We start from the raw sequence: 21258 nt of genomic DNA on the forward strand, positions 1-21258 counted from the left end.
CTCAGTCTGAAGATCCCCCCAAGCACCTGATTAGTAGTTGTTTCCATAAGGCCCTATTTAAATGCAACAAGGAAATCAGTACTCACTCAGAAAGGCAAGATTGATGCCAAAGCCAGGAGCCAGTAGAAACCCCCTTGGCATCATGGAAATCCACATTAGGAGAGACCTCAGGTAAACCAGCCCAGCGCTCTCCTATGGTAGGTGGGAAACTCATCCCAAGAGAGCACGGATAGAACCAGCCACTCTTCCCGTGATGTTTCATCATCAACCACCAAAAAAGCACTCTGAGTCGCATTCGTTTTTTAGATCCTTTATTTTACCCATTTCTAAGATTAGGTGTACTGGCCCCTTTTCATAGCTAGGTCCACCTTTAGCACACAATGTGGATAAGTTTGCCAGAAGTGTTCAGGGACGGCTGGCAAGTCGGCTTCCTCTCACTGGCTTTTCCTGGCCATTAGTGGGCCTGCTAAGAGCAGTGTGCTGAGAAGGACTCTGAGGCTGCTTCTGCGCTCCTAGGAGGAAATACTGATTTTGATCCCCAATTTCTGTCCAGGGTAAAAGGTGGGGAGTGATGCTTCCTGTCTGTCATCCAGGTTTGGGGTGTCACTTAAATAAACACATGGTTATTACTCATATGAGACTCTAGTAGTGACCTTGGAGAGAATAAAATTGCCCCTAGCTGTGGGATATGAGATCCTGTGAGACTCTGTCTGGAGTTTGAGGTGACCACTTTGCTTGATACTTAGAAAGGCGGCCAAAAAAACCCTATCAGAAACTGCTGCCTAAAGTTCCCACCACTAGAAGCCCTTTTTTGGTAGTTTTTCCAGAAGGCCTTAGTTGCACGCAAATATCTAACAGGTGGCTTGGCATTTGACACCTTTCACCGTCCGATCTGCCCTTCAGCATCCACTCAGGCTGAAAGAGAGTGGACAGGAGTCAGGTACCTGCTGAGTGGAAGGAGACGGGACTTAACCATTCACCCTCTCCCACGCGGTTTCTGAGTTCTGAGCTTGGCTGAGAACAGGGCGGAAGTGGATGAAAGGAGGGGGAGGAGGCAGGACCTGCCGGTTTCTCTAGGGAAACAAGGCAGCTGGCAGGGTGCATGAATCCAGGGCTGCTGGGGGCCCCCCACTCCGGCATCCCACCCTGCCTGCTTCCCCGCAGATGGGGGGCATGGAGGCGGTCATCACGGGCCTGGCTGACGACTTCCAGGTCCTGAAGCGACACCGGAAACTCTTCACATTTGGTGTTGCGTTTGGAACTTTCCTTCTGGCCCTGTTTTGCATAACCAAGGTGAGGAGGGGCTGGGTCTGGGTCACCTGGAGCTTGTGGGGTGCATTTCCATCCAGCCAGATATTCCCAGACATGAAGTTGGAGACAGGGCCAGGGTGAGGTCAGGGGAACTGTGGTGGTACCTGGCATCCTGAACTCTGTGGCCTGATACCCTAGGGTTACACCCCGTTGTCCTCTCTCCCGTTAGAGCAAAACTTTTAACTGCCTATTGGTTTGGGAGGCAGCATATTCCCTTTGAAATGCATCTTGCTTTTTACTGGCTGAAGTACCCAACCAACATCAGACCCAGTGACCCCAGAAGGTCTTTGTTAGAGTATGTAACAGCAACCCAGTAGCTCTGTAGCCCCATCATCTGAGTTCTCAAACAGGGTTCTGAGTGAGCGAGACAGGGGACAGGTGAATTCTGATGGATGTAACAGTCGGTGGCCATTTCTAGCCGTGATGGCCTCAGGCTCTCTCTGTCCACGCCCCAGGGTGGGATATACGTGCTGACCCTGCTGGACACGTTTGCGGCGGGGACCTCCATCCTGTTTGCTGTGCTCATGGAAGCCATCGGAGTCTCCTGGTTTTATGGTACATGCTGGGCCCTGAGCGGGTGGAAAAGCCTCTGGCCCCTGTGCTTCTGGAGCCTGTTCACCTGGAGATGCAGAGTGACTTTCCATTTCCAGGGCAGCCGCTGGCTGATCCCAGAATTGAGCAGGCTGCTAACTGAGCGCAGGTCTCCCAACCCTCAGCTCATCTCTGCGTGATGCAAGGGCCCCAGAGGCGTCAGTGTCAGCTTTTGGAGAGGAACTCAGAGGAAGCTGCTGCTCCCCAGGGCACACAGTGCACTGTAGAGTCAGGTCGCCATATTCAGCAGATAGAATACAAGACACCCAGTTAAACCTGAATTTCAAATAAACAGTGAACAGTTTTTTTTAGTATAAGTATGTCCCAAATTTTGCACGGAATTTTCTTAAGCTGAAATTTTTTTCCTTGTCTATCTGAAATTCAAATGTCACTGGGCATCTGCTTTCTTCGCCAATCTTGTTCCGGCACTGAGTAGGGAGAACACAGTACAAAAGCGCTGAGTGGGGAGAACATGGTACAAAGTGTGATACGTGTTGTAACTGTTCCTTTTCTCCCCTACATGTCACAGCATAGTCCTGCCCTCACTCCTTTCTACTCATCAGAAAGGGATTTCGACATGAGTCTAGGTACTTCTACCAGGTTAAAGTCGGGGCAAACACTACACAGTCATCATTGTTTTAAGAAGCAGGGACCAAGAGGAAAGATCTGGGCTTTGGAGTCAGGCCACCCTGGCTGTGTCACCTGGGGCAGGTCCCCTCCCCTCCCTGATCCCTGGTTTGTCCTCTGAAAAATGAATTGAGGGGCACCTACAAGGATATACTGTCCTCTCCCCTGTTCAGTACCAGCCGAGTGCCCATCCCCAGGTGTCCTAAGTGCCAGGGTGTCCCTGTCTTGCCCCACTGCTCAGCTGGCCCTCTGGGGACAGACCCTCATGGGAAGGCAGCAGGGGTGGCCCCGGGCTCTGCAGGGGTGGCTGTGACACTGCCCTGTGTGTGCACAGGTGTGGACAGGTTCAGCAACGACATCCAGCAGATGATGGGGTTCAAGCCAGGCCTGTATTGGAGACTCTGCTGGAAGTTCGTCAGCCCTGTCTTCCTCCTGGTGTGTAGTGCCTGGCGGGGGCACCCTGGGGGGAGGGGGAGGGGGGATTATTTGCTTCTAAGGGAGGAGGTTCTGGGATGCAGGGCCCTGGCCATGCAGACACGTGCTCGGGATGCTCCGCCCTGTTGATTCCAAGGGGCTTCCTTGGGGCCCGGTTCCCGGGGCTTTGTGTGCCACCACTCAGCCCGACTCCAAGGCCACCTTTCCAGTCTCCTCCTTTTATTGCTTCTGCTTCTTTGGCTCCTTTTTGCTATCCTTCCTGACTTGAATTCTGTCTCCTTTCCTTCTCTATCTCCTCCTTCCTTACCGTCTCCGTTCCCCGTGTCCATCTCCCGCACTGCCCCTCACTTCTCTCCTGTGTCTTGCTGCTTCTCTCCCTCTCTCCCACCCCATCTCTCCCTGTCTCTCCCCCTCCTCATCACTCCTCTCCATCTCCCCCTCAAGTTCGTGGTGGTCGTGAGCATCATCAACTTCAAGCCTCTCACCTACGATGACTACGTCTTCCCGCTCTGGGCCAACTGGGTCGGGTGGGGCATCGCGGGCTCCTCCATGGTCCTGGTGCCGGGCTACATCGTCTACAAGTTCCTCAGCACGCGGGGCTCCCTTCGCGAGGTGAGCTCTGGGTGGCCCTGGGAGGGCGGGGGCCAGCGTGGGCGGGGGATCCGGAGTCATTCCCGTGGGGGTGGGAGAGAGAGACAGAAGGACACCAACTCCAGAATCAGACCCACCACATCGGCCATGTTTCTTCCCCCAGCCTCGGGTTCCACATTTGTGATCTGGGGATAATAATACGGACCTCGAAAGGTGAAAGGGGGTGCTTAGCACAGTGCCCGGCACGTGGGACACGGTCAACACGTGGTACCTACTATCACGTGCATCGTGTGCGGCGTGTGCCCCTCCTCTCTTCCGACTTTCTGGATATAAGAAGCTCAGCCCGCCATCTCAGGCTGACTTAGACAGACTGCATGCAGGGTGCCCACGCCCCTGCCCCACCTCCTGAGGTCTGACATGTCCCCGGAAGTCCCCACTCTCCCCATCCAAGCTCACTGTGACCTTGTATCTTGGCTTTCTCCTGCCTCTTTCCTGAACCTGACACCTGATCAGCTTAAACTAGAGATTTCCAAGATGTGTTTTCTTCTTTTAGCAGTGTGCCCTGCAGATACATATGCAGAGGAGAAGTATTTGGGAAAAAGAGCCTTTTAACTGAAATTATGTCTCCTCTATTCTTTGGTTATTAAATGCCCTTTCTCCTTTTTTTTAATTTAAATTGTAGGATAGTCGGTTTACAATGTTGTGTACGTTTCTGGTGTACAGCATAGTGATTCAGTTCTATGTGTGTGTATATATACACACACACACATACACATTCTTTTTCTTTATAGGTTATTACCTACATTGAATATAGTTCCCTGTGCGGTACAGTAGGACCTTGTTGTTTATGCCCTTTCTTTCATAAATAACGGTGACAGTCTTTTCCTAGTGTCCTTACTTGAAATATAAAGATTTCCTTCCTTCGTTCTTTTATCCACTCACTTCACAGATATTAACTGAGAATCTGTGCAGGGCAGGAAGTGTTCCCACACTAGACAGACTCCCTGGAGCTCACGTTCTCATGAGGGGACAGATAAGACACTAGGGGATGTAAGGAGTGAGCCATACAGAAACTTCGGGCAGAGGGTCCCAGGCAGGGCTGTGTCCACCCCCTCCCCTCTAGGTCCTTGTGACGTGTTTCCTGTCCATGAAATCCTGAAGTCTGGTAGTTGGCTCAATGAACATTCACTGGATGAATGTCTGAGAGTGAGCCAACCAGCTCCACAAACCAGGGCGTGGGCTGTCCTCTGGGCCAAGCTGAGGCCTCCTCCCCTTCATCCTCTCACAGAGACTGGCCTATGGCATCACCCCAGAGAACGAGCATCACCTGGTGGCCCAGAGGGACGTCAGGCAGTTCCAGGTAGGTGCAGCCTGGACCATTCTGGTGGGGGCTGCTCCCCACTGTGCTGGCCAAGACAGGACCACACACCACCTGCCAGAAACCCCAGAGCAGCTGAGGGCAGTAGCCCCGGCGAGTGTGATGCTGGGTGGGACGGAGTAGAGGGCCGGTCTTCTGCCTTCCACCAGCCTCCGCCTGCCCCTCTGGCTTCCTGGACCTGGGATACCACATGCCCAAGCTTTCCTAAACTCTGTTCTCTCTCTTTGAGTTGTCACCTTGGAATGTCCCCAAATTAGGCTGAGGATTTTTTATTTGGAAGGAAGCACAGCAGGTATATCAGTAACATGTTGACCTGCATCCTGCTCCCTTCCCCTTAAAGATGCGGGGGTGGGGGGGATCGGGAAGGGGCCCCGTGAGCCCCCTGCTTCGGACTTACTGGGTGACTTGGCAAAGGCTCCTTTGCCTTTTTTGGATCCTGGTAACCATGAGGGAATCAGCCTGCATGTTCTCCGGGTCTTTGAAGGAAGCAGCTGTGTTTTCTGCCCCTCTGTGCTTCCCACTGCCCTTCTCAGCTGGCCCTTGTCCCTCGGTCCCTGCCTGCCCTGAGCCTGGCCTAACGGCCTCACCGTCTTTCTCTGCAGCTGCAGCACTGGCTGGCCATCTGAGCCTGACCCCGTGGAGGAGCCCTGCTGCGCCAGCGTTCAGGTCCAAGGCTTCCTACCACCCCGGGCACTGTCTCGGGGTTCCTCTTCCACCCCACCTCCCTCTTTTCCGAGTTACCACTGATTTAGTGACCTGGTTTTCGTTCACCTTCTGTTCACCTGGCCTGAGGGCTGTGAGCTTGGATTGGTAAGCCTCATGAGAGAAGAGGAGAGGAGGGAACCAGAAAAATGACTTCTGTGGAACCTCTTGAGTATGGAGGAAGTCTCACCCACCATGGGAGCCGGCCTGAGCTGAGGTCCACGGCTCGAGCAGAACTCCCCACCACGAGTGCTGGTACTTTGGGCCTCAGAAGAAATCCTCCATCAGGCAAATCAGACAGAGGAGGTTGCTTTTGGTCAGACACCGTAAAACCAAAACACAATAAAAAGCCCAGCTGAGGCTGGGGACGGGGGGGTCCATAGATTTGTCCACCCCAGTCAGTGCTCTGGTGTGTGGAACTTGGTCAGGGAGCTTGGGTGTATTTATCGCTGCCATGAAGTCTGTGGATAGAAGCTTTGGGGGGTCGTGAGCAGCAACCTTCAGAGTTCGTTTTCACTCTGGTGGACCTGGGTTTGATTTGTGTGTGTTCTGGAACATTCTTCTGGCTTCTGGTGTGTAGAGTCCAGACGGTGACACAGTGAGCAGCTTCTGCAGAAGAACCAGACAAGCCTGTAGAGACCGTACGTGGGCCTCGCTGTGTCAGGTACATGGAGCCCAGAAACCTGTCTGTGGCTCCTGAGACCTTCCTGGGAAACTTGGGCCAGGAACCCAGCAAGGCCAGCTGGGTGTCTCCACTATGGGATTCTCTGCTGTCCTCATGGGGCCAGGCGGGTGTCCAAGGACGGCCCAACAGGCTGCCTGTTTCTGTATTGTTCATGGATACCTTCAAAGCCTGTCCCTGGGAATCCCACCCAGCACAGACCAGGCGTCTGGAGTGATGGAGAGTGGGCCCTGAAAACTCCCTTTGTCTCTCTTCATGGACCAGTGGAGGGCAGCGTGGAACCAAGCACGTAGCACCTCAGTCACTCAGGTTGAGGGGAGACTCTTCTGAGTTGCTGGAGCCGGTTGGTAGGTGGAGAATTTCTACGTTGACTTCTGATACAAACTCATGAGTGGCGCCCCCTGGTGGTGCTGTTGGTTAGTTTCGGCTCATTCAGAGAAAAGATTTGTAGTTTGGTAAGGCAGTGGCATTTGTTTGGAATTTCTATTTATGGTTTGAGTTTCTTACACCCTCGTTGGAAATCTAGACTTGTGGGTTCTTGTTCTGACTGTGGGAACCCCCGTTGTAGAATCTTGGGCAAAAAAAAAGAGGCCACATTGTTTCCACTGGGAGTCTAGGGAGGCACACATCAAAAGGTGCTTTGGGAAAAGTGGGGTGTCACTGAGCCCCACCTGCTGATGGTGCAGTCGGTGGAAGATGGCTGTGGGGGGGCCAGCTGGGGGCAAGGTTCTACTGGGTTAGGGTCCTTATGTCATTCTTTAAAGAAAAGTGGGAGAAACAAGAGACCTTGGATCTTTCCGTATAAAAAATCCAGTTCAAAATCTGAGATAGCCCAAGTGGCAAGTGACTGGGACCCTGAAAAAGGTAGGGCCTGAGAGGATCCCACAGAGTGGGCCAATCAGGTAGGGGTCTGGGAATGAGAGCAGGGTGACCCATCACTGATGGAATCTGGCCCCATCAGTGACTTTGAATCCTCCCATGAAGGGTAATTCCTCCCTAGGTGTAATTTTTTTTTCCACAAAGCACTTTGATCTACATTGCCTCCCATCCGCCTAGAGATTACTACAGGGCTGGCTTCTGGGTCCCCATTTCCCAGGTGAGAAAACCAAGGTCCAGCATTTCAGTCAGTCTTGCTCAGTGCCGCAGCTACGAAGGGATCCAGTCGGATCCTCAAGGCAGATCCCCTGACTCTCAGCTGAGAGCACTTTGAAATTCCCAGCACAGTGTGGTTTACCCCATCCAGAGCTGTCATTCAGAATAAACAAAAATCCATCCAGTCAAGTGGCCAAGGAGTATTTCTTAGCAAGAGTGTGTCAGAAGAAGGGAAGAGGGGGTGTCATTTATCCTCCTCTAGCTGGTTGCAGAGAGGCAGTTACTTAGCTGCTCTCCTTTGGTGAAATCAGTTCCTCTAGGGAACAGTGGGATGTGAACAGCTGAATCTGCTTGGCAGAAATGAGGTGAAACAGTCAGAAGAGCCTGTGTATCAGGGCAGCCTTCAGAGAGAGCCTGCCGTTTCCTCTTTGCCATCTGCACATGGCCTTTCTGCCTCCAGACACTCGTCCAAAGGCGAACCAGAGATGTGGTGCTAGCTGACCCCACGCCAACCAACCCAATGGTGCTGCCTTGTGGGGGAAGTTGGCTCCTGAGCCTGGAGGGGGTGGGGGGGAACCTGATCCCAAGCCCAGGGTCCCTGGGGTTGGGAGGGACCCAGGACAGCCATGGACATTCTCAAGGAGGTGCTGGCAGACCTTCTGGGTTCACCTTTCACCCACACTTCATGAGGAGGGAACATGTGCTTTATCATAAGTGATGTTTGACTTCTTATTTGGGACCTTTTTTTTTGCTAGAGGTTACCCGGGATAAAGGTGCTCCTGTGTACTGTACAGGACACTTTTGATATTTTCCCAGATTTTTAAGGAATTATTATTTTCCATGAAGTGTACAAATATCTGTTTAAGACCATCACGTTAATATCTACTCAAGGTCTAGTTATTTAGCGTCTACCTGTGAGTTGGTCTTCATTCCAGATGCGGATGAGACAGAGGAGAAGGGGAATTGCCAACTCCTGCTGAGTATCCTGCTGAATAAAGGCCCCCAAAGCCGCCTTCATTCTCAGAAAGGTTCTTGCCCAGGTGGGAGACTGGTCTCGTGCAGAATGGTCTGTTTTGCCGCTGTGGTAATGTGAGACCGGATATTCTTACCAAAGATGTCATTTCTTAGTAAGAAGCCCACTGAGCTCATTTCATTTTGTTTGTCTATTTCCTTTGAGAGCCATGGAAGGGAGAAGAACAGAGAGGGAGTGTAGTGTGGTGAAAACAGCACAGCACTTAGAGTTGCACAGACCTAGGTCTGCAGCTATCTTGCTGGGTGGCCTGGGGAGAGGGGCTCCACCTCTCTGGGCTTCAGAGTTCACGTTCTGTAAAACCAAGGGTTGGATCAGAGAATCATAGGTCCTATCCAGTAAAAAAAAAAGTTCCTGTCTCTGTAACAGTGTTATCATGCTAAATTTACAATGAAGGAAGCACCCTGCTTACTGTAGGACTTCCCAGAATGATCTAGTGACCCAAAACCTACTACTGAGCAGAGAAATGTCAGACCTATGATTTTTCAGGACAGTCAGTAGTTCCTCTTTCTCCGATATTTCTTCAACAGATGCCAGAAACACTCGATATTTAAAAAATAAATCCAACCCTTTAGTTTTGAGGACTTTGAGGGTAGACTTGTCATGTCCTTGTGAGTCCCAGAATCCGCCTCTCTGCAAATATGCAGCATGAGTATTGCTGCAGTTGTAGAAGTCACCAAAATCCTGGTGAACGTGACATTGCTTCGGGGCGTGCCCACCCCATCCCTCTGTTTCTCCACTTCTGTGTAAATAAAGACCCTTTCAGTGGTGCCCCATGTCATGGACTGTTCCAATGTCATGCAGATTTCTATATCTGGTGTGCATTTCTTTTAAAAGCTCTTCTCTCCATGGAAAATTAATTGTACAGAATAATAAAGGATATTTCCTGTGCCATGTATCTGGTAGTGGAATTCTTTCTGCCATGAGGTAAAATGCTACCAATTAACTAAGTCCAGTGGGTCTTCTGTGATCAGCCTCTAGTTAGTAAAGAAGAGCTTCTGGTCATAGTGGCCCACCTTTCACCCAAAGAACCCTTTTCATAACCTATGGAACAAGAGACTGGGGGAAGGAATTACATCTGTAATCCTAGCTCTAAGATTGACACATATTTTTATTTAAATAAAAAGTGGATGCCAAGTTGGTTAACTAGTTCTGCTTTTTTCACTTTTAGGGCTGAGTTTGCAAGGGGATCAGAACTTCTAGTTGGGTTGAATTGAATACCCAATTTAGTGCATGTGTGCGTTTTTCTGGGAAGAGGGTTACATGAACACTTAGGCCCTTAGTGCTGAGTGCTGAATTGTGTGGGGAAAGTGTGATGTTACATTATTATTTTTAATGCAAGTAAGCAAGTAGACAGTGACACCAATATAAGGGACGTACTGACAAACAACAGTTCAGGATATGTCTTCGAATATGGTAAGGCTGCCAGGGAGTGGGTGGTGGGCTCAAGGGCTGAACTGGGGCCAGTGATGGGCAGTCCAAGAAGACAGTTTACAAGAGGAGACCAGAACAGAGAACGGGCTGGTGCTGGAAGCAGAGAGTGCCCCAGCAGCAATGTCTCCTGGGGAGGTTGTAGAGGGGACTTAGTGACAGGTGGGGTAGGGGAGGGGGTTGCATAGCGTCTGGGGCCCCCTCCACTGAGCCCAGCCTTGCACATCTGCATTGGGAGAGTCAAGTACATTTATGCTAAAGATCCCGGGGTGGGGAGTGGTTTGGCCTGTCCAGTTGGAGTCAGGCCGACATCCCAGAGAGGGTATTATCATCTGATCCATTAGTTTTAACTCCAGAATCGGAGTTAGGGTTCGTGAGAATGAATCAAACAAAAGGCTGCCACCAGCCCTCCCCTCACACCTGATGGTATTTAATGAGCAAGTGACCCGTGGGAGTAGAGGAGGGAGCCTGGGCCGGGGGGAAAGGGCAGCTCTTCCGGGGGCAGGCTGCCGCTCTGTTCCCTAGGCTGACAAATGTGGTCGGAGAAGGCTAACAGGTGAGCCTCACTTAAGCAATTGGTGGCTTCTGAATTGTCCCCATTTTAATCACACTCTCATCCTACTTTTGGAAACAGCTTCATGTTTATCTCCTTCCAAAAGGTACTGCTACGTGGATTCTTTCTCTAGGCCTCAATTTATTCATCTGTACAATGGGCCAGGGGTTATTAAAACAAAGTGGCCATGGATGGGCTTCAGAAACGTCAGAACCTTCTGAGAGGAAGTGCAAATTTTTGTGTGCATGAGTTTGTGTCTTCTTTTCTGGGAGAGAGAATGGATACATTCATCAGATTCTCAAATGTTGACGCCTCAAGGGTATATATATTACCTTTGGGGGCCTCTCTTTTCTGGTATATAGCATCTGTCTCTGTCCCCACCCCAAACTAAATTAGCATGACAGCAGAGTTCACTTCTAAATCTCCATCACCCTGCAATAGGTTGACTTTTCATTTGAATCCACCCCATATCTCATTTGTTTTCCTGGCCTAATCTTGCAACACAGGCAACAACAGGAAGCATGTGCCCGCTGGACAGATGAGGGAATTGAGGGCTAGAGTTGAGAAGTGGCCCAAGGTCACAGAGCCCCTGAAAGACAAAATCCATGCTTCTCGCATTATGTTTTCTGCCTTCTGGAGGTGACGTGGGGGTAGAGATCAGACAAGTCCTGACAGGTGCCCAGAGCTGTGGGAAAAGACAGCGGGGCTCTGAGGTCTTGGACATCAAGGGAGGGTTTGTTGTCAGGGACTGGGAAGATCACTTGTCACAGGGCCCTGAACAGGACAGTCGTGGTGAGTCTGGGTGAGTTACGTCTGCAAGGACTTGAAGCTATGGAAAAACCTGGGACACCCAGAGCCCACTTGAGACCAGCCTCTCTGATGTTATGATTGAGTCACATTGGAAACGTTATCACTAAACTTTAGTTTTCTAATTGGTGAAAATGAAATGGTTGGATTAGGTGATTCTGTAAAGTCCCTTCTGTTTTTGACCCTATGACATACTCTCAGGGAGCAATCACAGATGTAATGGACTAATTCACATTAAAATGTGAATGACTACCTTTCCAGGCAGCCACTGATTGACAGAGGCGGAAATTGCTGCCTTTCAACCATCCTACATTTTTAGTGTACATTTCAGCACACATTTTCTGTAAAGGTCTCTGTCACAAGTACTCAGCTCTCCTGTTTTAGCATGAAAGCAGCTTTATTCACAGCTTTAAGAAGGTGATGGGCTGGACTTGGCCTGCAGTGTGTGGTTTGCCCTGGATTAGTGAAAAGAACAAAGGGTTCCTTAGATTAGACCTGGGTTTGAACACCAGCCCTACTACTTACTCCTGTGGAATCTTGGATGAGTTATGTAAAATCTCTGAGTCTTTCTAGCTTCTGAAGGGTGGGAACAAGACTGCCAAGAGGGAGTTATCAGCAGGATCAAACCAGATGAGGAGCAACCTCTCTGCGGCCACCAGGCCTGCATCCAAACCCTGGTTCCATCACAACAGTATGAAGACTTGGGCAAGTTACTTAACCTCCCTTTGCCTCAGTTTATCATCTGTCCATGGGACTGACAATGGTGACCACATTGTGGGGTCATGGAGAGGATTAAATATTAATATTGGATTCAGTACTAACTTACACAGCTTGTTGTTATACGTTTAGTACATATCAGCTACGTAATGAATATCAGTTTCTTCTCCTTCTCACCCATTTTTGCCCAAAGACAGCCCGGCTACTGCTATGTTTTCATGTAGCCAAAATGATATTTCTGTACCCTTGTCCCTTCCTTAGGATGGTGCCCCAGAGGTTTGAATTTGGGTCTGAGTAGCCAAATCTGAGTCTCGCTGGGCGTGGCCGCATGTGATCACCTGGGCAGGAAGTTCCAGCTTCGGGAAATACCAGCCTCCACGGGCCTGCAAAGGCAGCAGCCAACCTCCCGCAGGACCCGACTGCCCCACGAGCCCTCCACTGTCAATCCCCATTAGGCTGCTGGCAAGGGAGATGCTGCCTCAGCTGGACCATGTTTCAGGGAGGTCTTGACCTCGGCTGTGACCCAGAAGAGGAGGAGGAGACAGATGTCCAGTGACCAGAGACTTCTGAAAGAGCTGGCAACTGACTGGTTTCTGATGTCCTTCTTATCAGCTACCGGCTTGTTGGCATCAGGCCTGGGAGGGGCTGAGCTGGGCATGAAGATTAGCAGGGCATGAAGGCTGCAGGAAATCAAGGAGGACCATCTTCATCCCCAGTGAAGGCCCTGGTGAGGGTCAAGGCCTAGACATACCCTGGAGCCACAGATCCATTGTTTCTACAGCAACAAGTGGCTTTATACAGGGAGCAGCCACTCCACCTTCTGTAGCTTCAGGCTCCAATCTAGACTTCCAGCCTAGGACTGGAAGACTCAGAGTCAGAAGAGGAGAGGCCTGGGGCAAGCCCAGCCCCTGGCCACAGTGAGCCGGGGGCAGACCTGAAGGCCATGGTCAGGTCAACCACAGGGCACCTGCCTGCTACCCACCCTGAGTCCATTCCCAGGTTCCTGCTACATTTCTGTTTTTGTACCACAGCACCCCTCAGACTTCTGCGATAGTTTCTACTGAACCCTAACTCCCATCTCCAGTCACTTGATAGTAACAATACCCCATCCATGGAGAGGAGCGAGAGGGCAGGGCCGACACATACAACAAACCCGCTTCACAGATAAGGAAGGTCATTGCAGCTCTGACATTTCATGTGAGTTGCAGACATTGGATCAGGGGCTGTCAGAGCCAAGACTAGAATTATTAGACAAGCAATTAAATGTATAGAGTTCCTACCAGACTTTTGGAATTGGAAGGGAGCATGGTGCAAGGAGTACCTGGCTTTGTTAAAAGAGAGAATGGGGCCATCCCAGCCTCATGAGCCATGAATTCCCAGGAGGACTGAGACCTTAGGAGCATCAGCACCTTGGTCAAGGCCAGTGCACGGCGTATTCACTTAACAAGCACACTGGCTTATCCTGCGGCAGTTACTGTTCCTAGAGCTTTGCAAAGTGCAACTATGGAATCCTCTTAATGAGTCGATGAGGTAGTATTATTATCCCCATTTACAATCTGGGGAAACTGACACAAATAGATGAAATAATTTACTAGCTTGCGAGATTGGGATTCGAAGCCAAGAAGTCGGGCTTTTAACCACTCTGATGTCCTGTATCCCCTGGTCCCCAGCCATCCAGGCATAACATGGTCCAGCTGGTAGGGGCGTGGGTCTCCTCAACTAGTTCCAACACCCTCTTCAATTACAAAAGCATAATAGATATAAGAATACATTTATTTGTATGTATACAAATTTGTAATTTGTACACTTATATATACTTTCTATACGTATGTTATATGTGTATATATACATATGCATGCACTTAAATATATGTACATTAATATAGAAATATAATTTGCCTAAATGTGCTAGAAAGCAAATGACTTTCCCTGGATCACAAAATAAGAGAATTCATCTTGAACAGAGGCCTCCTGTATCTCAAGGAAAATACCTTTGCTGGCTTTCTCCAAACACATCCCAATCCCATGCTCTCTGGTCTTTATGTCCATCTGGGCTCACTCTCAAAAAGCAAGAAGATGACACATACATGTGTTAGGACGACAAGTGGCTGCATGTGACTGAAATCTAACCATGGTATTATTATTATTATTATTATTATTATTATTATTATTATTATTATTATTATTATTACAAATAACCAATGAGTCAGAAAGGAATGTTCTTCAGCAGGAAGAGGAGGAAGACGTGTCCATGGTTCTGGGGACAGGCTTTTGTGAGGACCTCCTTCTGGACGTGCTCAGAAGCCTGGGATGGCTCTGGAGATGCTCAAGAAAGTCATCAAGGATTTAGACACCTTCTAATTTCCTGTTCCACCATCTGTAGCATGTGATTTTCGTGCTTACGGAGAAAAATGGCTAATCCAACTACAGAGATCTTGCCCAAGTTTCAGGCAGGAAGAAAGGAAATAAAGAGACAGGGCGAAAGGCGGAGGCCAGCTGAACCTGTGCCTCTTGACTCTGGAGATGAGTAGATTTCCTATAACCCCACCTGGGGTTACATCTCCATGTAACATGGCAACCTCTGGAAATCGTAGCTAGGTACATCGCTGCCCCGGACAGAATCAGTAAGAGGGTCTTAGGAAGAGGATGAGAAGGATATTGGGAGGATGCTGGTCATTACCTCCCTTCCCGTGGCTTCCTTACCTGGTTCTATCATCTGCTGACAATGGCAGGGACCCTTGTAGGAAGCACCATGGTCAGAGTGGCCAAAGGTACAGGCTTCTCTGTGATATGGGGTGAGATTAATTACTCTCTTGGGCTCCAGTTATGGGGACCTGGGACTCAGGTCCTGCAGGTGAGGATAGACTGACTTGGGGTTGGCATTTACAGAGACACTTCTAACTGTAGGTGGGAGGGTATGTCTGCTGAGAAGAGCATTTCTGCTCACTCCAGGCTCCCACTCCCCTTCTCTGGCCTGACAGGGCACCTTGGCAATGGAGGAAGCTGATCAAGGTAGAACATGAGCACTGTGGCCACCAGGTGGCACCAGCACACGCTCCTGCTGCCAAGCAGAGGCTAAGGGAAGCCAGGAGGACTAGGGGTCTTGTTCTCTGGAACTGTCTCAGAGCCTATGTGAACCCCCAGCACCTCCCTGATCAGTGGGGTGAAAAATGGTTCTTGCTTGTATGAAAAGATCCATTTGGTTTTGTATCATTGTATCTTGGATGAAGTTATTCACTCATTCATTCAGTGATCAGAATCATACTCATTCCTATTAGTATTCCAGGAAGGAACTGGAGAATACAAAGAAGGAATAACCCTGTCCCCAGGAAATCTCAGTTTGATGGTGTACTGATAAGGAAACATTTATTGAGCACCTGCTGCATGCTTCTTTAAAGCCCTCTCATGGGCCTCCGATTGCCTGCAAGGTAAATCCAAACTCCCCCTCCTCACCCCACACCACCTCTCTGCTCCAATCACCTACCCTAGCACAGGTGTGTCCCTATGCACACCCTGCCCTCGGGTCCCAACCCTGGGCCCTTCCCACCTCCCTCTCCTTAGCTCTGAGCCCCTTCCCCTTTCCTGGCCTTGGGTTTTCATCTGCCCAGCAGCCCTCCCAGCACTCACATTTCCGGATTCTTGGAGTGAAAGACAATTAGAATGTTTTGGGGTGGGGCTCCCCAAGGCCACACCTCCCAGGTGACAGCCGGGCATTGTGGACAAGGTCTTCATGGAAACGTCAGCTGGTATGAAAGGGACAGCTGCCCTGGACCCAGAGGGGGATCAGGAGAAGGAGGGTCCTGTGACCAGAGATGGGAGGGGTGATGGGACAGGCAAGGAGGCAGGTCTGAGAGGCTGCACTTTCTCACCATTGGAATAATCCAGCCAAACTTCTACTTGTTGATCCCCACGATGCAGGGGACGGTGTTGAAGACCTTTTCAGCCAGAATCTCATCAGGAATCTTCGGCAGCAGCACTCTGTCGACCACTGTGGGCAGGAAAGGGTGGCTCTGGGGAGGGGGCAGCGTCGTGACTCTGCTTCCCCCTCGAGGCACACGCATGTCCCCCTCTCCCCTGTCTGATCTCAGGGCCAGCACCACAGACCTGTGTGCCTGTGGGTGGGACTACACTCTTGGGTCCTCACAAAGGGGCCAAGTCTGTGTGACCCCAGAGGGCAGACCTCTGACCAGGGGCCAACAGCAGTCAGATGACAGGGTAGATCTTCACTCAAATTGAAATGTACATAGTCATAAATATATAGACATATTTATATATGTAGAAATATTTAATATATACATATTTATATGTTTTAAACATATAAAAATACATATAAATATATAGTTGACTCTTGAATAATGCAGGGATGAGAGGCACCAAACCCAGAGCAGTAAAAAAGCTTCACCTCAATACAGATTTTAACAAGAAGTACCTCGAATGTCTGGCAGGAAATGACACTGCTACAAGAAAGATTTTATCCGGCCCTGTCAACATCTCAGCCAGTGAGAGACTGTCACAACTCAGCACATGAAAGCCTGCTACATTTCAAACTCCCAGATTCCTCCAATTGACTTTTCGTTTATAACAGCGCCTCCCAACTTCCCCTTCACCGCTATAAAAGAGTTTCTTCTCCTTTGTTGTACCAGGCTTGTGTGTGGTTCGCCATAGTTGCATATCTCAATGCAATTCTTTGCTACTCCCAAATAAATTCATTTTGTTGATAAAATATTTGGTTGTTTTATGGTTTTAGGTTAACAGAAACATTATTTCTGATCCCCCTCACCTGCTCAACTTCCTATTTATTTTCACTGCACTTACCAGATTCAAATATATTATATAATCTGTTTCTTAATTTGTATATTGTCTAGTGTCTGTCTCTCCCTGCTAGAATGCAAACTGCAGGAAGTGGGATCTCTATTCTGTTCACTAACAGATCCTGGGAAACTAGAAGATGTCTGGCAAAGCTGCTCAATGAATATGAGTGGAATGCAGGGCTCTAGAATGCTGTGAGAGTTCTGGAATGGTTTACAGGATTTACAATATCTTGGGGATTTCAGAACAAAGTACTAGCCATCTAGATGCCTTGGCTCCATCCTGCATCCTTTGGAGGCCGAAATCCCCCGAGAGACGCCAAACCACACCCCAGCTTACATAGGAGGGTCGGAGGTGGTGTTCTTCACGAAGCTCCATGGTTCTGCAGGCTGCGGCGCGGCAAACCTCAAGGATCCGAGTGGGGGCTTGGCAAAAGGGACTCCCAGGAAAACGGCCACAGGCTGTGCAAGTCCTTCTAAGCGGACGTGCTTCCCCAGGACTCTGCCCTGCGCCGTGTCCACGACGGGCGGCGAGGGTGGCTGCCCTGCTGGACATTGAGAGCAAACGAGGACACGTCACTGGTGAAGGTTTGAACTCTATTCCAGGGGGTCTTGCCACTTTCTGCATGTGACCTTGAATGAGTCCCCTCCACTCTCCAGGCCCCCGTTGCTTCTTATGTGAAAGAGAGACGAGGTGAACTGTCCTTCCAGCTCACGGGGCTGCCTGAGGGAGGGAACTGGAATTGGAGGTATATCAGCATCCAGGGAAAAATAAAACAAGAAGGAGAGGGGCTGGGAACGACAAAGGCAGTCAGTTTCCATTCTTAGGAGCCTCTGGAAACAGTTATCCAAAGGATCCTGGTGCTGAGCTACATGCTGGATGAGAGGATGTACAAGAGGCAGTCCCTCATCTCAGAAATCTGACCTTATGGGGAGAATGAGCCACATACGTACCTGACCCTCCTGCTGGGAAGGAAGTGGTCGGTGTCCAGGACAGGTACCAGTAAGGTCCTATAGGAGACAGAAGAGGGAGGGAGGCCCTCTGATTGGTGGCATTGTAGAGATGATGACCTTGGAGCTGGGACTTGCAGTGGTGGAAGTGTTGCAGCAAAGTGTGTTATAGCTCAGTTGTGACCGCAACCTGGATCTAGGCAAGAGACCAAGCAGCACTCAGAGAGTTGGAGAAGTCAAGTTTATTACATCAGTGGGCCTAGAGGAGTTAACACTCCAAGCTCTGGACCCCGTCTGTAGGTTTACACAAGCTTTTATAGGCTACCAGCCTAGACTTTGCAACATTTTGTAACATCATATGCAAATAAGGTATAACAAAGGTGACTAATTAGGAACAAGCTTTGTAGAAATGGACCAATCAGGAGTGAGGGAAATGGACCAATCAGGAGTGAGCTCCATGCAAATGAAGCACTACAAATGGACCAATCAGGAGTTAGCTCAGAGAACCAGCAGAATCTTAGGGGTAAGTTCCGCTTTCCTAGAAGCAAGCCATTTCAGAGTTTAAAAAACGAGATAATGCCACTGCACCAGGGAGTCAGATGGTGCCAGCAGGAGAGGTCTTTTTCATGGGGCTTCTCACCTCAGAAGGAGTGACAAGGGGAGAGGGGAGAGCAGGTATAAAGGTATAATGTGGAGCTGAGACTGAGCAGCTGTTAGGCCCTGGGACAGCAAAGTGCAAGGCCTGCCTGGGGGAGTGATCGGCCCATTTGGAGCATTTCGGGGAATGGGCAGTGGAACATAATCCGGCAATGAGACAGTTCATATGGGAGGGTCTCAGATGCCAGTCCATTGATTCGGACTTTTTTCAGTTTGTACATGAGCAGCAGTGATCTGTTCTGAAGTACAGCAGAGGGACACAAGAGGACCCCTCCGGGGCCTCTGAGCATGGCCTTCCCCTGGGAGAGGCTGCAGTCATATTTTGTCTGTGCAGCAGATGGCTCTTTCTCACTGAGTGAAACTCATCTCCCTGCAGCTTCCACACCAGGCCTGTCTCCACCTGCTCTGGGACCATCCCTAACTTTCCTGTGCAGGTGGCCTTAGGGGCCCGTGTTCGTCCCTGTTCCTCAGTTCTTCTCCTGTCTGTCTTCACAACATTTCAACCTCACATCAGCCCGAGGTAGATACAGTTGTCACCCCCATTTTAGAAATGCCAAGTTGAGGCACAGAAAAGGGTAGTCTCTTGTCTAAGGACCCAGGGTTGGGAAGTGCTGAGCAGGGATACGGACCCACGCAACCTGGCCCAGAGTAAATGTTATTATTCTGGTGAACCTCTCTCCATGATCTGATTTCATCTGTACTGATAATCAAGAGGAAAATACTAGGAGCTCTCCAAAGTCTTCAACTACAAGGCTAGAGCTTGGCTGATTTTTCTCTGGCACATGGATGGAGCTCAGCTGTGTCTCCGCATGTATACCCGCCCTGGTGTCTCCTGCCTCCAGATTGGTTGGGCTCGAAGCTCCAAGTCCAGGCGGCACGCACTGCTGCGGAAACTTTGCCCTTGTCCCAGGCAAGAATTTCCAAATGTCGCCCTGCTGTCTGCATTTTAGGAAGACTCACCCTCCAAACAGTGGAAGTGGTGAGGGAGGTGGAAAGAGAAGAGCTCTGGTGCCTGCAGGTCCCTGAGTTTGGAGGGCCTGCGCTCGTCCTAACACCCCCCAGCTCCACCCTCCTCCAGTTACTGCCCTTTCCAGCTCAGGTCACAAGCTCCCGCCCCCACCACCCAGAAGCCTAACCAGGAGACAGCAGAAAAGTTCTCCAGGTTCCAAAGATCTCTCTGTGCCAACTTGGGCAACTTGGGGCCTTGTAACATTGCCTGTCCCCGCCCCCGCCCCCGCCCCCGCTGGAGTTTACCCTCTTTTGTATTCATAACCGGAGCCAAACTCTCCGATTATAATCGGCCACACACTTGTTCAACAACTTGTTTCATAAGCATTTCTCCCTTCCTGGACTTTGACCTTTGTGCGCTGTGAGCTTCCCAAAGCCAGGCACAAGCAGACAGATGACTTCAAGCAAGAGGAGGCTTTGGACTGGGTTCCTCAGAACAACTTGAAAACTTTCAGAGCGACTCCCAGCCCCACAGCTGCTCAGCTGGGAAACTTAGGGCCAGTCTCTTAGCTTCCCTGGGCTTCTAGTTCATGGAGTTCTATGCTCTTAAATTTGGAAACATCTTGAAGTTCATCCAGTCTCCCTTCTGATTTTTAAATTAACTTTTCAATATTGCTGCCAAGTGATTCAGCCTCCTGTCTCACCCCTCCAGGGGCAGGGAACTTACTACGGCTCCAGGCAGATATCTTTGGACAGAACATCCTTATAGTAAAGGAACTCCATCTCTCCACAGTCCTTGGCTCTAACCATCCATGTCTCCTTCCGTTTATTCATCATTTCATTTTTATTTATTAAACAGTCTCCAAATATTTACCAAGTGTCTGGCACTGTGCTGTGTGTTCTGGTTCAAAGATGAGTTCAAGACATGTCTTTCTCCTAGGGGAGCTCACTACAATGGATGAGACAGGTGAGGGGACAGGGGATACAGGTAGATTTCAGTGCAATGGGAAAGCACCAAAGCAGGGACACAGAGTGCTCTGGGTACACCTGGGAAAGTGTCCCTTACCTGCTGGGGACCCAGGGAAGATGCTCAAAACCTGTTTTGTTTCATAGAATCATTAAATGTCCAATCATAGGACATTCTTTAAGTACAATCGGGTACAGCTGGTTAAGGAAACATTATGCTTTCACTCAAACTAGTGATGCACACTGCTATTGACAAAGAAAGACAGTCATGATCTATTGTGAAGGGGGGAGAAAGCAGCTTGTACAATAGTTATGGCTGCTTTGGGATACAGGCTGACAGTTTCTCAAAAATTTAGCACAAAGTTAAACAAATTTCCCAATAATTCCACTCTTAGGTATACTTGAAAACATGTCCACACAAAAACTTGGACTCCGTTAGCAGCATTATTCATAATAGCCAAAAGTGTAAAGAACTCAAATGTCCACCAACCGATGAAAGGACGAATCAAATATGACCTATCCATACAATGGGATATTATTCAGCCATTAAAGCAAATGAAGTACCGATATACGTGCTAAACACGGATGAACCTTGAAAACATCACTCTAATGAAAGAAGCCGGACACAGAAGGACACATACTGTATGATTCTGTTTATATGAAATGCCCAGAATCAGCAAATCCACAGAGACAGAAAGTAGTTTAGCGGTTGCTACGGGCTGAGGTGGTGGGGATAAGGAGTGACTGCTAATAGGTACGAGGTTTCTTTTTGAGATGATGGAAATGTTCTGGGATTAGATAGTGATGATGGTTATAGAACTTTGTGAATATGCTACAAACCACTGAATATTACACTTTAAAAAAGTGAGTTTTATGGTGTGGGGATGATCTCTCAGTAAGGAAATTAAAAAAAAATCTGGTCATGTATGTCCCATTGTAGTAAAAAAAATTATATATATATATATATATATATATATATCTT

General features: G+C 49.4%; 1 protein-coding gene across 2 annotated transcripts in view; it reads left to right on the forward strand.

Moving 5' to 3' along the window:
- Positions 1 to 9336, forward strand: part of SLC6A2 (solute carrier family 6 member 2) — a 39911-nt gene extending 30575 nt beyond the window's left edge. For both annotated transcript variants that reach the window (XM_072967381.1, XM_072967380.1), the window contains exons 10-15: positions 1165 to 1293; positions 1767 to 1866; positions 2864 to 2964; positions 3409 to 3576; positions 4844 to 4915; positions 5536 to 9336. In XM_072967381.1, the coding sequence (XP_072823482.1) occupies positions 1165 to 1293; positions 1767 to 1866; positions 2864 to 2964; positions 3409 to 3576; positions 4844 to 4915; positions 5536 to 5559 (594 nt within the window). In that variant the 3' untranslated portion in view covers positions 5560 to 9336. The remainder of the gene's footprint in view (positions 1 to 1164; positions 1294 to 1766; positions 1867 to 2863; positions 2965 to 3408; positions 3577 to 4843; positions 4916 to 5535) is intronic.
- The last annotated feature ends 11922 nt before the right edge of the window (positions 9337 to 21258 follow it).

Source organism: Vicugna pacos, chromosome 9, assembly GCF_048564905.1.
Source record: "Vicugna pacos chromosome 9, VicPac4, whole genome shotgun sequence".
In the NCBI taxonomy this organism is placed as follows: Eukaryota; Metazoa; Chordata; class Mammalia; order Artiodactyla; family Camelidae; genus Vicugna; species Vicugna pacos.